General features: G+C 43.5%; 1 protein-coding gene across 6 annotated transcripts in view; it reads right to left on the bottom strand.

Moving 5' to 3' along the window:
- The window catches only part of LOC106582941 (calcium-dependent secretion activator 1), a 184478-nt gene that overhangs the window by 62416 nt on the left and 102749 nt on the right, over window positions 1-19313 (bottom strand). For all 6 annotated transcript variants that reach the window (XM_082967427.1, XM_045705168.2, XM_082967426.1 and 3 more), the window contains exons 7-11: window positions 15364-15475; window positions 15013-15152; window positions 13173-13239; window positions 8815-8923; window positions 6448-6660 (exon numbers count right to left, since the gene is read on the bottom strand). In XM_082967427.1, the coding sequence (XP_082823553.1) occupies window positions 6448-6660; window positions 8815-8923; window positions 13173-13239; window positions 15013-15152; window positions 15364-15475 (641 nt within the window). The remainder of the gene's footprint in view (window positions 1-6447; window positions 6661-8814; window positions 8924-13172; window positions 13240-15012; window positions 15153-15363; window positions 15476-19313) is intronic.

The following is a 19313-nucleotide window of genomic DNA, read 5'->3' as shown; positions in this document are numbered from 1 at the left end:
AGTTCCCGCCAATATCCAGCAACTTCGGACAGCCATTGAAGAGGCGTGGGACAACATTCCACAGGCCACAATCAACAGCCTGATCAACTCAATGCGAAGGAGATGTGTTGCGCTGCATGAGGCAAATAGTGTTCACACCAGATACTGACTGGTTTTCTGATCCACACCCCCACTTTTTTTAAGGTATCTGTGACCAACAGATGCATTTGTATTCCCAGTCATGTGAAATCCATAGATTAGGGCCTAATGAATTTATTTCAATTGACTGATTTCCTTATATGAACTGTAACTCAGTAAAATCTTTTAAATGTAAATTTTTGTTCAGTGTATATATAGTCTAAAGTCTTTGATAGCAGCCTTTCTGATTGCATCCTCACATGATCGAATGCAACCTCTGAGGTGCACTAGCTAGACCCATCCACTTTTCCCTCCCTCCCTTCCCCTTTACTTCCACTCCCTCCCCTCCACTACTCAGCCCGTCAGCACATCCCCCCTAGGGTCTCCCTAATTAAACCCCCCTCCACCCCCTTTGTCCAGAGAGGGGGCTAAATAAATTTGACAACACATTTTCCCTTTCCTTCCCAGTGAGTGGGCTTAAGCATTACTACATCAGGGTCTGTCTGGAAAGGGAAGGCTGACCGTTAATCCATGCGCTGTCCATCTCCCTCTAGTTGTATTCTAATGGACTGCTTCAGCCAGGGCTTAGGGACTGCTCTGGATGCCTCAGATCTGCAGGTCACAGCTATTCTAAGCAGCGGTCTGGATGAATAGCCTATGCAGCTGCCCCTCCCGAGACGAGGCTTTACATGTCAATAAAGAGACACCACTTATGGAGCATTAACAACAGTTGCGATATAGAAACAAATGAGTTTCGCTGCAATGTGGATATACACACACAATGTCATAGTAAAACGTGTCCAGACACACTGATATAAAAAAGTGTCAAATGTTTTGGATGTTTTTCATAAATTCCAAATCACACAAAAGCTGAACGTGACATACAAATATAAAATCATGAACAATAAATTACTTTGACTATAGAATAAAAAATAAAAAAATACCAAAATACCATTCAAAGCTGAGAGAATATAATAATAATAAGAAATCACTTTTATTTTCACCCATTGATCTCGACTTCACTGTTGAGTGAAACCCAATGTGGCGCCAGGCCAGCTGTCAACCACCCAGGGAACAAAGCCTGTGCTGCTATGATGTTTATGATCCCCAACTCCCAAATCCAAAAAGGTGACTATGTGTCCCTCTCCTCTGTGACTGGTGGCCTGTCATGTCTATTTGACATTCCAGCGGTGGAATGGACATGGGGGCTCTGGACAGTAACAGACAATGACACTAGTCACCCCCATCTGTCTAGGCAGGGGAAGGCCTGACATCACAATGATTGATGGATGCTACTCATTTATAGATCCCTACACTGAACATTTGGGCTATTTAGCGCATTTTTATTTTTTTTAAGAATTGACCACCAGCACCACCTCCCTGCTCATTCCCTCTCTCCCCAGAACATCCACAGCCCAGCCCTCTCTGACGGCAGAGTGAGGGGTACATGATGATAGCTGGGTCTGATTTAGGGGTAACGTGGAGCTAAAGACATGAGCTGACAACTGTGGTTCTCACTTTCTCGATCAGTCTCTCCATCCTAAATGTTTGAATTCATTGAACAGCAATTGTGGAAGATCTTATTATGCTCATTTAGATTTTGTATACAGGTTCATGTTTTTAACACATTTGTAAGTTGACAATACTTTATATGCCCATGCACTGTATGATTCATAGAGCACTGAGAGCATACCGATATTAGTATGTTAAAGGAGAGGATAAATGAATTCCTGAGGCAAATCTCTATATACCCAACAATACCAGGATCTGTCTCAGTCTTTCAACAAGAGGGAATAGAAAACAGACTCAGTTTTAAGCAAAAATTGTGAGAATATCACCCTGGTAAATGTTCTTGTCAGGCATCCAAAGAAAGAAAAGGTAAACGGATATGTACATTGTAAAAGTGGTAGAAGTGTTCATTTCAGGTCCGTCTCTAAGGAGTGGAGAAGACTGCAGCAGCATATGGTAAAAGGAATGGCATGACATCATCACTTGCTACATGTTAGCATTCAAAATACTCCAGGTACATATTTGCCAGCTCTCATTTAGCAGCAAGAAGAATAAAGAGGAAAAGGCAGGAATTGAGCAATCTTCTGTAAAATATGGATATTTCACTGGAAATAACAATTGATTAAATATATAATAAATATATACAGTGCCTTCAGAAAGTATTCATACCCCTAAATATGTTTTTGAAATCGCACCAATCCACACACAATACCCTATAATGAAAAAGTGACAACATATTTGTCGAATGTGGGCAATTGTTTCGAAAATGTAATATCTCAGTTGGTAGAGCATGGTGTTTGCAACGCCAGGGTTGTGGGTTCGATTCCCACGGGGGACCAGTACGGGGAAAAAAAATATATAAATGTATGAAATGTATGCATTCACTACTGTAAGTCACTCTGGATAAGAGTGTCTGCTAAATGACTAAAATGTAAATGTAATATAAGTATTCACACCCCTGAGTCAATACTTTGTAGAAGCACCTTTGGCAGTGATTACAGCTGTGAGTCTTTCTCGGTAAGTCTCTAAAAGCTTTCCACACCTGGATTGGGCAACATTTGCCCATTATTCTTTACAAAATTCTTCAAGCTCTGACAAATTTGTTGTCGATCATTGCTAGACATTTATTTTCAGGTCTTGCCATATATTTTTAAGTAGTGTTAAGTCAAAACTGTAACTCGGCCACTCAGGAACACTCACTGTCTTCTTAGTAAGCAACTTTCCTTTTGGATTTTGCCTGTGCTTTGCTACATTCCATTAATTTTTTTATCCTGAAAAACTCCCCAGTCCTTAATACCCATAACATGATGCAGCCACCACTATGCTTGAAAATATGGAGAGTGGTACTCAGTAATGTGTTGTATTGGATTTGCCCCAAAATAACACTTTGTATTCAGTACAAAAAGTTTATTGCTTTGACAATTTTTTAAAAGTATTACTTTAGTACCTTGTTGCAAACAATTGACAACAATTTTTTATTTTTACTCTGTCAATTAGGTTAGTATTGTGGAGTAAATACAATGTAGTTAATCCATCCTCAGTTATTTCCTATCACTGCCATTAAACTCTGTAACTGTTTTAAAGTTACCATTGGCCACAAGGTGAAATCTCTGAGCGGTTTCTTTTCTCTCCAGCAACTGAGTTAGGAAGGACACCTGTATCTTTGTAGCGACTGGGTGTATTGATACACCATCCAAAGTGTAATTAATAACAATTGAATGTCTGCTATTTGTTATACCCATCTACCAATAGGTGCCCTTCTTTGTGAGGCATTGGACAACCCCTCTGGTCTTTATTGTTGAATCTGTGTTTCAATTTCACTGCTTAACTGAGGGACCTTACAGATAATTGTATGTGTTGAGTACAGAGGCAATCATAAAAAAAAACATGTTAAAACCCTATTATTGCACACAGAGGGAGTGCATGCACCTTTTTATGTGACTTGTTAAGCACATTTTTTTTTACCCCTGAATTTACTTAGGCTTGCCATAACAATGGGGTTGAACACTTATTGACTAATGGCAATTTCGATTTTCAATTGAATTTATTTGTAAAAAGTTTGAAAAACATAATTTCACTTCAACATTATAGGGCATTGTGTGTAGGTCAGTGAAAAAAAATCTCAATTTAACCAATTTAAAATGTAGGCTAACAGAACAACATTTGGGGTGTGACTACTTTCTGAAGGCACTATATATATATAAATACAATTTAGCAGACATTTAGCAGACTTACATGCATGCATACATTGGATTTGGACTTTTCCACAATTTGGAAGAAGCACATCAAACTATATAATGTGTATGAAGTGTGTAGCCAAATTACATTGGTCTGGAATAAAAAGACAAGATTATTTATCCTACCTATAATATATTTTAATTATCTTATTTTAAACCCCAAAAACATATAGTAAGTGTTTTTTTTACCTTGTTATTCTCCGAAGAGAAGGCATTTGTAGAGTTGCAAGTGTGAACTAGCACGTAGTTATTTAGCAACATTTCACTGATTGCTTCCTGGAATAATTGTGCAGAGACCACACTGTTTAATTCATGTCATGGCACTTTTAAGATGGTAGTAATCACCTGCTGAGAGACAAAGGCCTCCAGTAGTTGTCAAAAACAACCATTTCACTGAATTAACATTCGTCCTCAGTTCTACTGCAATTTATGGAACATGACAATCAACAAATCATTGTAGTTTATGTTGTGGGTTTTAGCACTGTCTCCGCCTTAACCCTTTATTACTATTATGGTAATTAAAACTAACTGTCTCTGCCTTTTTTAAATAAATTATTTTTAAGAGATACCATATTGGTATGTTATAAGTTCTGGTGTTTAGAAATAGGTCTGTTTTGCTAAGAAGGGATTTCATGTTCAATAAAGTTGCTGAGAGCGAGAGAAGGCAAATATGCAGTTTAACCAAAGCAAAGCAAACAAAATCAGAGTGACATGCATCTTAGTCTTGGAAGGATGGAAGTAAGTATTTTAAACCTAAAGAGAATCAAACCAAATCAAAATGAAAGTCTAAAGTGGTCTAAGAAAGAGATAATATAAAGATTTGAATAGAGGGAGAGAATGAACAACAGAAGAGGAAGAGAGGGAGGAGAGCACATTGCTTTGGTCAGATAATCAGTGTGGATTATCTGAGCTGTGCCAGCAACAGGGAAGCACTTACCCTTAAATCCAGCTACGAGATAGATAGCGGGGTAAGAAGGAACAAACCAGAGAGACATAAAGACAGAGAGCAGACACAGAGACCTGACCTACAGCAGCTGGGCTAGACCAGGGACACACACAAAGCATGAGTGTGAGAGTGAGAGTGAGAGAAAGTGGAGAAAATAGCTCACAACACTGTTAAACAACTGGTATAATAGGACACAGAGGAAGAGGAAGGGCTAAACTAAAGAGATGAATATTGACATAAGGTGAAATGAAATTGTGGGCTATACTCGGCCTTGTCTCAGGATGGTAAGTTGGTGGTTGAAGATATCACTCTAGTGGTGTGGGGGCTGTGCTTTGGCAAAGTGGGTGGGGTTATCTCCTGCCTTTTTGGCCCTGTCCGGGGGTATCATCGGATGGGGCCACAGTGTCTCCTGACCCCTCCTGTCTCAGCCTCCAGTATTTATGCTGCAGTAGTTTATGTGTCGGGGGGCTAGGGTCAGTCTGTTATATCTGGAGTATTTCTCCTGTCTTATCCGGTGTCCTGTGTGAATTTAAGTACGCTCTCTCTAATTCTCTCTTTCTCTCTTTCTTTCTCTCTCTCGGAGGATCTGAGCCCTAGGACCATGTCCTTAAGACTACCTGCCATGATGACTCCTTGCTGTCCCCAGTCTACCTGGCCGTGCTGCTGCTCCAGTTTCAACTGTTCTGCCTGCGGCTATGGAACCCTGGCCTGTTCACCGGACGTGCTACCTGTCCCAGACCTGCTGTTTTCAACTCTCTAGAGACAGCAGGAGCGGTAGAGATACTCTCAATGATAGGCTATGAAAAGCCAACTGACATTTACTCTTGAGCTGCTGACTTGTTGCACCCTCGACAACTACTGTGATTATTATTATTTGACCATGCTGGTCATTTATGAACATTTGAACATCTTGGCCATGTTCTGTTATAATCTCCATCCGGCACAGCCAGAAGAGGACTGGCCACCCCTCATAGCCTGGTTCCTCTCTAGGTTTCTTCCTAGGTTTTGGCCTTTCCAGGGAGTTTTTCCTAGCCACCGTGCTTCTACACCTGCATTGCTTGCTGTTTGGGGTTTTAGGCTGGGTTTCTGTACAGCACTTCAGCTGATGTAAGAAGGGCTATATAAATACATTTGATTTGATGAATAGATACAGATAGAGTGAGAGATAGATACAGATAGAGTGAGAGATAATGTGATATGGAATAGGAGAGAGAGACACAGCGTTGATGAAAAAACGACATATTTAGTGACGATAGCAGAGAGATTAATGAAACAGAATGAAAGGAGAGGTGAGGAGAGGCGTTCTTTCTTCTCCAGATGGATGTAGACACTTCGCTGTAGTTGCTTGGGGTTACATAATATACACTGTTACACACACATTCCTATAGAATAAATATATACCATAACAGTGCGTATTGCCCATCTAAAAATACACACTTGTGTGGAGAGAAATAAATACAACAAAAGAGGTTACCTCAAAAAGGAGTCCAATAAAATCTGTATCTTGATAGATATTGAATTTGATTAGACATAACAGCATTGTACATTGGGCGGTCATTTCCTGGGTACTGTAGCTGAAGCAGTGAGAGCTAATCTGAGCGTTGTGGGCCTCGTGGGCACAACATGGGTGGCACTTACAGAACTGGGAGATGGGTGCGTCTAGCTGAGGTGCGGAGCCTGCTCTGTTGTTGAGTTTCTGGACCTGGGTGGGGGGGATGGGCTTGTGGGACTGGCCCGTGGCCCGGTACATAGCCTGGACCCACAGGATGCGGTCCTGCTCGTCATCACTGGCAAAGATCACAGTGTCACCTTCCTTTACTGCGTTGAAGAAGGTCCTCCCACCATCAAGACCTAAGGAATTATTACGGTTAGCAGTGTTTGTGGGGCTAGTGCTACAGGTAGATACCAGCACATATATACAAAAGTATGTGGACACCCTGTAAAATTAGTGGATCCGGCTATTTCAGCCACACCCGTTGCTGACAGGTGTATAGATCGAGCACACAGCCATGCAATCTCCATAGACAAACAATGGCTTTAATGAAGAGCTCAGTGGTGTTCAACGTGGCACCGTCATAGGATGCCACCTTTCCAGCAAGTCAGTTCGTAAGGGTCGGTGTGTGTGTGTGTGTGGTGTATTACTGTACCTGGCTGAAGGTCGTGTGTGTGTGTGACGTGTTAATGTACCTGGCAGAGGTTCGGTGTGTGTGTGTGTGGTGTGTTACTGTACCTGGCAGAAGGTCGGTGTGTGTGTGTGTGGTGTGTTACTGTACCTGGCTGAAGGTCGTGTGTGTGTGTGTGATGTGTTACTGTACCTGGCAGAGGGTCGGTGTGTGTGTGTGTGGTGTGTTACTGTACCTGGCAGAAGGTCGGTGTGTGTGTGTGTGGTGTGTTACTGTACCTGTCTGAAGGTCGTGTGTGTGTGTGTGAGACGTGTTACTGTACCTGGCAGAGGGTCGGTGTGTGTGTGGGTGTGTAGTGTGTTACTGTACCTGGCTGAAGGTCGGTGTTTGTGTGTGGCGTGTTACTGTACCTGGCCGAGGGTCGGTGTGTGTGGTGTATTACTGTACCTTGCCGAGGGTCGGTGTGTGTGGTGTGTTACTGTACCTGGCCGAGGGTCGGTGTGTGTGGTGTATTACTGTACCTGGCTGAGGGTCGGTGTGTGTGGTGTATTACTGTACCTGGCTGAGGGTCGGTGTGCGTGTGTGTGTGTGGTGTGTTACTGTACCTGGCTGAGGGTCGATGTGTGTGTGTGTGGTGTGTTACAGAACCTGGCTGAGGGTGTGTGTGTGTGTGTGTGTGTGTGTGTGTGTGTGTGTGTGTGTGTGTGTGTGTGTGTGTGTGTGTGTGTGTGTGTGTGTGTGTGTGTGTGTGTGGGTGGGTGTGTGGTGTGTTACTGTACCTGGCTGAGGGTCGGTGTGTGTGTCTGGTGTGTTACTGTACCTGGCTGAGGGTCGGTGTGTGTGTGTGTGGTGTGTTACTGTACCTGGCTGAGGGTCGGTGTGTGTGTGTGGTGCGTTACTGTACCTGGCTGAGGGTCGGTGTGTGTGTCTGGTGTGTTACTGTACCTGGCTGAGGGTCGGTGTGTGTGTGTGGTGTGTTATTGTACCTGGCTGAGGGTCGGTGTGTGTGTGTGTGTGGTGCGTTACTGTACCTGGCTGATGGTCGGTGTGTGTGGTGTAATACTGTACCTGGCCGAGGGTCGGTGTGTGTGTGTGTGTGACGTGTTAGTGTACCTGGCTGAGGGTCGGTGTGTGTGTGTGGTGCGTTACTGTACCTGGCTGATGGTCGGTGTGTGTGTGGTGTAATACTGTACCTGGCCGAGGGTCGGTGTGTGTGTGTGACGTGTTACTGTACCTGGCAGAGGGTCGGTGTGTGTGTGTGTGGTGTGTTAATGTACCTGGCCGAGGGTCGGTGTGTGTGTGTGACGTGTTACTGTACCTGGCTGAGGGTCGGTGTGTGTGTGTGGTGTATTACTGTACCTGGATGAGGGTCGGTGTGTGTGTGGTGTATTACTGTACCTGGCTGAGGGTCAGTGTGTGTGTGTGGTGTATTACTGTACCTGGCTGAGGGTCGGTGTGTGTGTGTGGTGTATTACTGTACCTGGCTGAGGGTCGGTGTGTGTGTGGTGTATTACTGTACCTGGCCGAGGGTCGGTGTGTGTGTGTGACGTGTTACTGTACCTGGCAGAGGGTCGGTGTGTGTGTGTGTGGTGTATTACTGTACCTGGCTGAGGGTCGGTGTGTGTGTGGTGTATTACTGTACCTGGCTGAGGGTCGGTGTGTGTGTGTGGTGTATTACTGTACCTGGATGAGGGTCGGTGTGTGTGTGGTGTATTACTGTACCTGGCTGAGGGTCAGTGTGTGTGTGTGGTGTATTACTGTACCTGGCTGAGGGTCGGTGTGTGTGTGTGGTGTATTACTGTACCTGGCTGAGGGTCGGTGTGTGTGTGGTGTGTTACTGTACCTGGCTGAGGGTCGGTGTGTGTGTGGTGTATTACTGTACCTGGCTGAGGGTCGGTGTAGTCTACAGTGTAGCCGTCCAGTTGGAGCAGCTCCACAGGCTCTGCCTTCTTCTCTCTGTAGCTGCACATGGCAAAGGTGTACTGGCTCACCTGCATCACAGAGGAAGGAACAGAGGGCTACAAATGATTTACTGTACACTTTATCTCATCGTGCTATTCCAGCTGCTATTTACCTGGTATTTCTCAAGGTAACGCATAGTAATACGGGTACTGGGACTTACAGACGAAAATGACATAACATTGGTAAACTGCCTAGTAATTACTATGTAACTACCATTTTAGTATACCAGGTAAATAACAGACTGAAAGAAAGCATTACATCTTATCAGTACCACTGTAACCTTGATCTCAAATATAACGTCATGTTCCCTAACCCAGGCCTTGGACACCTTGTTTGTGATAACCAACCGGGAGAGATGGTCACACAAGGGTTAATGAGCCAATCACCAGGCATAGATGGTGACCAGATGCTGGTCAAGAAAGGTCTGTGTGTGTGTGTGTGTGTGTGTGTGTGTGTGTGTGTGTGTGTGTGTGTGTGTGTGTGTGTGTGTGTGTGTGTGTGTGTGTGTGTGTGTGTGTGTGTGTGCTGTGAATGCAATAGCGAGAGAATGAAAATGACAGCTGTGTTGCCCACTCTTGAACCTCTAGACAGTAATGTGTGTGTGAGTGTGTGTGAGTATACAGGGATAATCACATTATAATTAGATGAATGAAGTGGCCGAACCAGGGGGGGGGGGGGGGGGGGGGGGGGCTGGTAAAAATAAATTATGTTGATGAGAGAGAGTATGTGTGTGCTTGAGTGTGAGTGTGTATCTATCCAGCACTGATACAGTGATAAGCAGGCTTATTATGCTACTGACAAGGACAGACACACACACAGAGAGAGAGAGAGAGAGAGAGAGAGAGAGAGAGAGAGAGAGAGATATATATAGAGAGAGAGAGAGACAGAGAGAGAGTTGGGAGAGAATCAGAGAGCGAGTGTGGGCAGCCAGGGTGCTGTTGCCGGAGCCGTTGCCAGGGCGGGGTTGTGGCCCTGACTCTGTCACTCAGTGAGAACAGACGAGTGCGGTAGTGACACCCTGTCACAAGAGATAGGAGCCCGACTGCTAGGTGCCAGTCATGCCAAGGCAACCCAAGGATCTCAGCCAATACCACGCTATTGTCACCTCTGCTGCAAGTGGCAGCTCTCACTGGCTGCAGCCTGCCTCTGTGTGACAACAGAGATTCACTGTCAGGGCTCTGATGAGGCCCCGGGTGGAACTTGCTGGGCCGCCGGTGCCACTACCCAGCTCTACGGTGCCCCCTTGCCTTCGGGACGTCCCTGGGGCACATCAGAACTCCCCCTCTTCTTCCCACTCCCTCGCCTGCCTCTCTCTCAACCCACTTCAGCCTCACATCCTTCTGCCTGCTAAAGTTTGGACCTGTCAGGGCCAGGCGAGACAAACACACAGACAGAGACAGAGCAGGACTCTATGGGCCTTAAGGCTGGCTGACCTGCTGTCAAACTGATGGTTAAAGGATTCTAAATGACTTTGCTCCCTGATTACCCTACATGCTTTGCTCTTTTAAATAACGTTGTTATTGTTGAGAGCAGTGGTGTAAACTACTTAAGTAAAAATACATTCAAGTACTACTTGAGTAGTCTTTTGGGGTATCTGTCCATTACTTTACTATTTATATTTTTGACAACTTTTACTTTTACTTCAGTACATTCCTAAAGAAAATGATGTACTTTTTACTCCATATATTTTCCCTGACACCCAAAAGTACATTTTGAATGCTTAGCAGGACAGGAATATGGTCTAATTCACACACTTATCAAGATAACATCCCTGGTTGTCCCTACTGCCTCTGATCTGGCAGACTCACTAAACACATGCTTCGTTTGTAAATTGTCTGAGTGTTGGAGCGTGTCCCTGGCTATCCGTAAAAAAACAAAACATGGTTTACTTAATAAGGAATTTGAAATTATTTATACTTTCACTTTTGCTTTTGCTACTTACGTATATTTTAGCAATTACATTTACTTTTGATAATGATGTATATTTATAACCAAATACTTTTAGACTTTTACTCAAGTAGGATTTTACTGGGTGACTTTCACTTTTACTTGATTCATTTTCTATTAAAGTATCTTTGCTTTTACTCAAGTATGACACTTGGGTACTTTTTCCACCACTGGTTGAGTCTATAAATTGGATTGTGTGATGGGGTGGGGTGGGGCTGAGGAACAGGCCAGAGATCAACGTGGTTATTTGCTAGTTTGTCACTGAGGAAACTCTTGAACATCATAGCCCCCCTCCCCAGTTGTCATATGGAAATGCTTAAGACTCCACTCCAAAGCCAGCACATATCAGCAGAGAGAGAGAACAAAGAGGGTGAGTGAACAGAGAAGAAAATAGAAAGGAGTGAGTGAGAGAGAGAAGGGGGAGAGAGAAAGAAGGATAGTGTGGTAGGGTGCAGAGTGTGAGAGTGGCTGCTTCTGGCTGTGTTCGAGGACAGCCTCCAGACTGCTGAATAATTACACTTCACTTTGCATCATAAACATGTGGTTTATGGCTCCAATCTGTTCTGTTGAGCAGTGACCTGTCAGGGCATTCAACTAGCCAGATACCATTACAGGCAGGATGAACTCTATCTGAGCGGGGTGGGGGTAGGAGGGGGCTGGCGAGAGCTTGGTTTGGGGAGCAAGCCGCTTAATTGTGATCCCTCGACTCAATTAAGACAAAACACAGTTTCACAGGTTTAGTTAGAGTGGCATTTTTGCCTCTCGTGATGGGACTCGATTCAGCTGAGGTTGATGCCTTTGATACTGACGCTTTCCACTTTCACTGGGTATGAACGGAGAAAGGGGACTTTATCACACAGGAATGGTGAGAGGGTTACATGGCATGAGCCGTCACGATAGCCATCTCATGGGATGTTCAACCCCTGACTCGTTCTTGTTTTCTCCGGCACACGTAACGTGTTTACAGGGTGTGTAATGACAGCTTTACACTTGTAGAATTCTGTTTATGTGTACCTGACGTGTTGTTGGTGTGTCGCTGCCATGGGTGGTGCCAGCGTCCATCACCTAGCACTGTAAATGATCTACTCACTCCATGTAATTAACAACTCATTAATAATTCAACAGGAAACGAATCTTCTGACACTGAAATAAATACCCCCCAGTGAAAGCAGTGCTATTTATGAGTATCATGGCAAATGTCAGTCAAATTACATTCAGAAAGTGTGTGTGTGTGTGTGTGTGTGTGTGTGTGTGTGTGTGTGTGTGTGTGTGTGTGTGTGTGTGTGTGTGTGTGTGTGTGTGTGTGCGTGCGTGTGTGCGTGCGTGCGTGCGTGCGTGTGCCACATTCGGCATACAGCGGATGTGAATTTGCGTTTTGTTATTTCAGAGGAGGGTTGAACATCACAGAGTGCTGTTGGTGAATCACATCCACAGTAGTTAACACAGCTAACTCACAACAAACTCAGAAATAAATTCAAACATTTCTATTGAACATATCTCCTCAACCAGCTGAAGTTGCACACTGTTGTCTTTTCATAGGCTATGAATCAATACGTACAGTTTTGTACTACTTCACTGCTGAATTTTGTATTTTCAGGCAACACCAAGAAACAAAGGGGACATACTATATTGATGGTAAAGCGAACTAAACGTATGTGCCCTTCACTTTGAAAATATAATTTTGCCAATTCTGAAGAACAATACATTTGAGTCCATCATAACACCAATAGAGTATTGAATGTCTTGAATACTTACACGCGACTTAACATAAGCAAAACAGAAGAGACAAGAAAAAGTAAAAGATTTACAAATGAAATTATACACAAACATAAAAGCTATCGGTCTCTCTAAGAAACAGACTTGCACATGACACACACACACGCACACGCACACACACACACGCACACACACACACACACACACACACACACACACACACACACACACACACACACACACACACACACACACACACACACACACACAGGCTGTATGTACAGCTGGGAGCAAGCGAGACGAGCATTCCGTGGGCTCTTGTAGCTGCGAGTGCTAGGCCAGCCAGCGTACACTCTGGTTTGTCAATCGCCTGTCAACTCCTCGCTCTGAGACATATCCTCCCAAACACAGAGGAGAAAGAGTGCTTCTCCAAATGAGGCCAGACAGAAAATGACTGCTACAGCTACAAAAGCTCCTGACAAGAACTGGCTTAGACCTTCAGCACCCCAGTCAACTAGAGGAAGACATATACCAAAGCTTGACAGATCAAAAACATAACATCTTCCTTATTGGATCAGTGCTGACCATGGTTCTTTAGTGGTCTTCTGTTCTTACCTGCACCAAGACAAAGAATCTCTTCTTCCATCTCTTCCACACATTTTTACCAATAGCCCATAGGTACCTAAGTAAACAAAGCAATGGTTTAGTAACAAGTTGTGTGGACTATGGTGGATGGCCTTTCTACAGAGGCTGCTTTACAATATTAAACCTTGTGTTGCATCATTATTTCATAAAGAGGTGGCATGCTGAAAAAACATATACATTTTTCCTTTTATGTTATAATGAGTAATATATACAACACCTTGCGTGAATGGCAATTGGCGAACAATAGCAGAGAGGCATGTGTTACAGTACAAGGTCTCTGCTGACCTCTTATGGTAAAAAGTTGTTACTGCTACCTTTAACTGTGAAAAGGGTTTAGAGCTAGAACGGCCCATTTTCTGTTTGTGAAAGGTTAAAGTGGGAAATTAACTGTTTTCTGATATTAACTTAATTCAGAGCAGAACATGGTTCGGGGATGGAAGTGACATCCAGAACTCCAGCTCCAGTATGAGCCAGTGGACGTCCCTACATGTGGGTATGATGACCGTACTCTGGTTTGTTGAGTGCTATCATTAGATTTACATTGTAGTCATTTAGCAGACATTCTTATCCAGAGTGACTTACAGTAAGTAGTGAGTGCATACATTTTTTTATTTTTATTTTCTACTTCTATCAGTCTTGAGTTGTGTTGCTGTGTATCTTGTTGTGTTGTGAAGAGATCAGAGCATGAAGAAGAAATGAACATCTGAGGGTGAGGACAACAGCTCTGAGAGCCTCTGTCCGCTCCTCCCCCTGGCCGGGGTAGGGGTACCCTGGCTTGCCTGCCTCTGTATCCCCCTGGTTAGTTTAGGGACTTCTCTCTCTGAATAAACTAGTGCCCAAGGAGCAGCGGGAAAGGGGGCTGAGGCTGGTACAGGCAGAGGCAGGTACAGGAAGCATAAGGAGGAGAGTGAACGAGGGGGACAGGCGGCGCTCCTTAAAGCCCAGACACTGGGCTTCCCCCATAGAGCAGGACACACACACACAGTGGAGGAGACCGGAGGAGGGAAGAAGGAAGAAGTGTGATGTGAATGTTTCCTTATGTCTCTGAGTTGGTGCTGTCACATCACTTACATCAATAGCCATTATTAAAAATGTAAATAAATTTAACTAGGCAAGTAAGTTAAGAACAAATTCTTATTTACAATGACAGCCTACTGGGGAATAGTGGGTTCACTGCCTTGTTCAGGAGCAGAACAACAGATTTTTACCTTGTCAGCTCGGGGATTTGATCCAGCAACCTTTCAGTTACAGGCCCCACACTCTAACCACCAGGCTACCTGTCACCCCACTGGCTTAATCACAATCATTATTTGCTATTTGATCTGGGGTGAGGAGAATATCAATACCCTTTACTTGATATCCATTCATGACAGTCAGAATTCTTACTCTTATTCAATGTGCTCTTTAACATGGTCATGTCTTACATATTAGTGTGAGGCTATGTGCACTTTGTTAATGACTGATCCCAGGCAATGGCACCAACAGAGCGGTGAAATACTGAAGGAGAAGACTTATTTTTGTTCTTTAGCAAACATTATGGAAGCTTGATAAATGCAGTACAACAATATTTGAGAATTTTTTTTAAATGTCAGATGTCACAGTGCCAATTACATAGTAATGTTCAATGTATGTTGAAGATAATAGATTTAATGTTTAAGGTTAAAGATAAAGGTTGCCTGCTTTGGTCACAGTCGATCGGCCGCCTGGAAGTGTGTGTTATGCACTAATGGTCGGCCCACTAGATGGCAGCATATCACTGCAACAGAGAAAGATATGTTTTGATCTAGAGTTTCAGCGCAGCGTAGCTTACCCACAGTGCTTCATGTTTTGTGGCTTGTCCATGCGGATGGCCAGTTTGATCTTCAGGTCACTGTCAGGGCAGCCTTTGGACACGGACATCTTGTGTAGTTCGGACTGTTTGGGACTGTTAGGGGTCGGATGGAGTACCACCTGGAAGCACAAAGACACCTATCTATTATAGTCAAGTCAAACATAAAACACACAGCCATGTAAGGTTGTATCAATGTATATGTATAATGTATGTATTAGATCGTAACAATGTATACTCCCTATTCACATCAATGGCAACCATTTTGAAATCTGAAAAGCAAGTTCGTTGCTAACTGTGCCTAAGTCTGGCTCCAGTTCTGTAGGCCCTTACCCTGCCAAGCTCTTTGTCCTCCAGGGCCAGAACTCCTGTGCTCTCAGTGAACAACTTCACCTTGACAGCAGGCAGGGGGTGTGTGGTGGTGAAGTCCCCCTGGGTCCCCCAGCTGAAACACACAGAAGACCATAGGGTGAGACGGCTTAAAGAGTGACATGAGATTGTTTCACATCAAATGTGATCCATTTCAGGAAACTAGGCGCATGTCGAAGGTCACTAGTTCACAGGAGAGCCGTTTGAACGTAAACTTTTTAAAACATCTAAATGCGTTTTTTGCCATGAAATGTGTTCTCGAACATGTGAACTTTCATGTGCCTTAATAACAAACTTATATGCCATCTGTAAATACTAATAAAATTGCTAAATTACAAACCTAGTTGGTTTAGCCACAGAAAAAGTGAGCAACCTTCCTCTTAGCCATGATTGGCTGAGATAATGAGTGGGCTGGACATGCCGAAAGATGAGTTTGGATTGGTCTGCCATATAGTACGCTTCTGTCTATTTGAGCTGGTCAGTATGTGTAGGTAATCCTGTCTAACGCGGCTTTAAAAAAATGATGTATTGCGTAGTAAAACTACAAGTGTTGCTCTCCACTTTCTGGAGGACTGAGTTTTTAAATCAGTGGAATTCATGTGTGATAGCTAAGGAGATGGAGAAAACACCTGTCTCTGGATTACATCTTCAAACTAAGGGCAACCATGGCATCCATGACAGGAGAAGCATCCATCCATGATGTATAAGGGTAAGATAGTCTAGCTACAGAAAGTGGTTTCATTTCAAGTTAAAGTGTACTGTTAGCTAGCTAACGTTAGCTGGCTGGTTCACTAGTTAACGTTACGTGTATGATCCTATTATTCTTATCTCAGAGCCATTTGCATTGCTAGTTATAGTCTAATGTTCGCTAGCTAACATTGAACCTGGTTGGTTAGCTACCTGTTGATTCATGCAGGGTTGTAACATCATGAGTTTGGATTATGGTCCATTGTTTAGCTAGCTAGCTAGCGAACATTCAAAGGGCATTTTCTCAAAAATGAGGTAACAAGTTTATCAACTTTCAAAGCAGAATTACTTTCCCATTGTTCCTCAAATGTAGTGTATGATATGGCATTTTGTAGCTCTGTGTCTCTGCTTTTATCCAATGTAAAAAACACTATTTCAAATTTTGCACCATAAGACCAAATCAAGGCGGTCGGTCACAAATATTATTGGTTGCGTACACATATTTTGCATTTGTTATTGTGGGTGTAGCAAAATTCTTATGATGGTGTGTATAGACTAAATATGAATAGAAAAGGTGTACAGCAGTAGTTATAGAGGATGAGCCTTGACTAGAAAGTACATATAAACTGGGTAAAACAGTATGGAAACATTATTAAAGTGACCTGTGTTCAATTACTATCTACAGTACATCTCTAAGGTGCAGGGTCGAGTAAACAGGTGGTAGCCGGCTAGAAACAGTGACTAAAGTTCGGGGCAGGGTACTGGGCGGTGGCCAGCTGTAGGTGACTATTTAACAGTCTGATGGCCTGGAGATAAAAACTGTTTTTCAGTCTCTCGGTCCCAGCTTTGATGCACCTGTACTGGCTCCGCCTTCTAGTGGGGTGAACAGGTCGTGGCTTGGGTGGCGGAGGTCCTTGCTGAACTTCTTGGCCGTCTTGTGACACTGGGTGCAGTAGATATCCTGGAGGGCAGGCAGTATGCCCCCGTTGATGCGTTGGGCTGACTGCATCACCCTCTGGAGATTCCTGTAGTTGCGGATGGTGCAGTTGCTGTACCAGGCGGTGATACAGCCCGTCAGGATGCTCTCAATTGTGCATCTGTAGAAGTTTGTGAGGGTCTTATGTGCACACTGCCCCCAGAATGAGGTGGAAGCTGAGCTGCACTTCCTAACCTCCTGCCAAATGTATGACCATTTAGAGACACATATTTCCCTTAGATTACACAGAACCCAAAATAATTTGAAAACAAATCCAATTTTGATAAACTTCCATATCTATTGGGTGAAATACCACAGTGAGCAATCACAGCAGCAAGGTGTGTGACCTGTTGCTACAAGAAAATGGCAACCAATTAAGAACAAACACCATTGTAAATACAACCTATATTTACATGTATTTATTTTCCCTTTTGTACTTTAACTATTTGCACATCATTACAACACTGTATATATACATAATATTACATTTGTAATGTCTTTATTCTTTTGGAACTTTTGTGAGTGTAATATTGGGGTGTGTGTGTGTGTGTGTGTGTGTGTGCGTGCGCGTGCATGTGCGTGCGTGTGCGTGCGTGTATGACAAACCCAGTGTATTCAGAATACACTCACTCTTTGATGGAGAGATAGCATAGGAGAAACCATGACATCTTGACACCACAACCGCAATTTCATCATTCCAATATCATTCAGCATGCTTTTGGGATGCACCACAACCTACTGTGGACTATCTCTGAGCTGTTAGGTGTTTCCCCTGTGTGTGTCACTTCTCACTGATGTTCTGCATCACATTTCTATGTGGTCTCTTATCTGTGAAAATATTATAAGTTTTGCACTTAAGTATTGTACACTGTTGTGGAATTATTGCAATCAAAAGGAGAGACTTTTACATTTCTTCAAAACAATCAAACTTTATTATTTAATTACTGCAGTAATGGAGCTCGTCAACGAACCCCCCTAGTTGATTCGTTGAGAGCCCAATGACAAAATATACCATGGCCTTTTATAGCAAAGATACACCCCCTTCAGTCTTCATGACAAACAACAGATGTATGGAATGGGTCACAAGGTTAAGATTTGTATGAAAGGTACTTATAATTCACAGCAAACAGTATCTGCTGTAAAAACTGTTCTCATTGTGTAGAGACCAGAGTCTGGTCCCGGAGTCATCTCTCCCTGGTACCTTATAGAACAGAAACATTAACTCATGCTATGGAATGCGGTCTCTAGGTTTATCACCCAAAGACATCGTAAATCATCTGTCAGTGTTAAATCTCCCAGAGGCCCATCCTCAGTAGAACACACACAGATGAGTGTTCTAACAACCCTTATTCTGTTGCATAAAACAACCATTTGTTGCAATTACAGTATTATAACATAATCTTGCAATTTTGCTCTCACAACACACAGCGGCTACCATCCATGAAGCATTTCCCAGATGTGACGGATCCACAGAGTAAGTATTAATTTGTAAGGTTTAACTACTATACAATAATATAAGTATGTAAGTGCTATACTGTATACAGTAAGTGACATTTCTGGCTCACTCAACTGAAGCAGGAGATTGAGGGTGTTTAAGAGGAGGTGCTACTATAGAATGCCGTGAAAACAGTTGATAATAGGACTCAAGTGCATTGTGCCACAGGGTTGTTGTTGGTAGAGAGCATATATGCTAGAGACGTGGAGCACAAAATTGGATCCCATATATATACACTGTATATACTTATATGACCCTGGATAGGCAGCCTAAGACTCTGGATGGTTCACAAGCATTTAGAGTTAGTGTCCAGATAATCATAATCCATTCCATTTTACCACACACACACACACACACACACACACACACACACACACACACACACACACACACACACACACACACACACACACACACACACACACACACACACACACACACACACACACACACCTGTGGTAACAAACTTGACTATGGTTAGAAGATGGCTGTCTCCTGACGGGTTGTTAGAAGGTTAGTTGGGATGTTCTCTGTAGCTCTGACAGCTCCATGCACACACTGTGAAATGCAGCTTATAAAGAATACCAAACCCAGGCCTGCCAGAAACAGCCACAGAGGAGTACACAGACCAAGCCAAATCAGATCCAACTTTCAAGCTCGTCCTATGGGAAGACTCACAATTCTCACTATTCTCTTTGTTAAATTCTAGAAGCATGTGAGCCAGTGGGCAGTGCGACATAAGCATGAAATAGAGAG

Source organism: Salmo salar, chromosome 22 (genome assembly GCF_965601325.2).
Source record: "Salmo salar chromosome 22, fSalSal1, whole genome shotgun sequence".
Lineage (NCBI taxonomy): Eukaryota > Metazoa > Chordata > Actinopteri > Salmoniformes > Salmonidae > Salmo > Salmo salar.
Note: the sequence above shows the minus strand (reverse complement) of the source record. Positions and strands in the feature narration are given on the sequence as shown.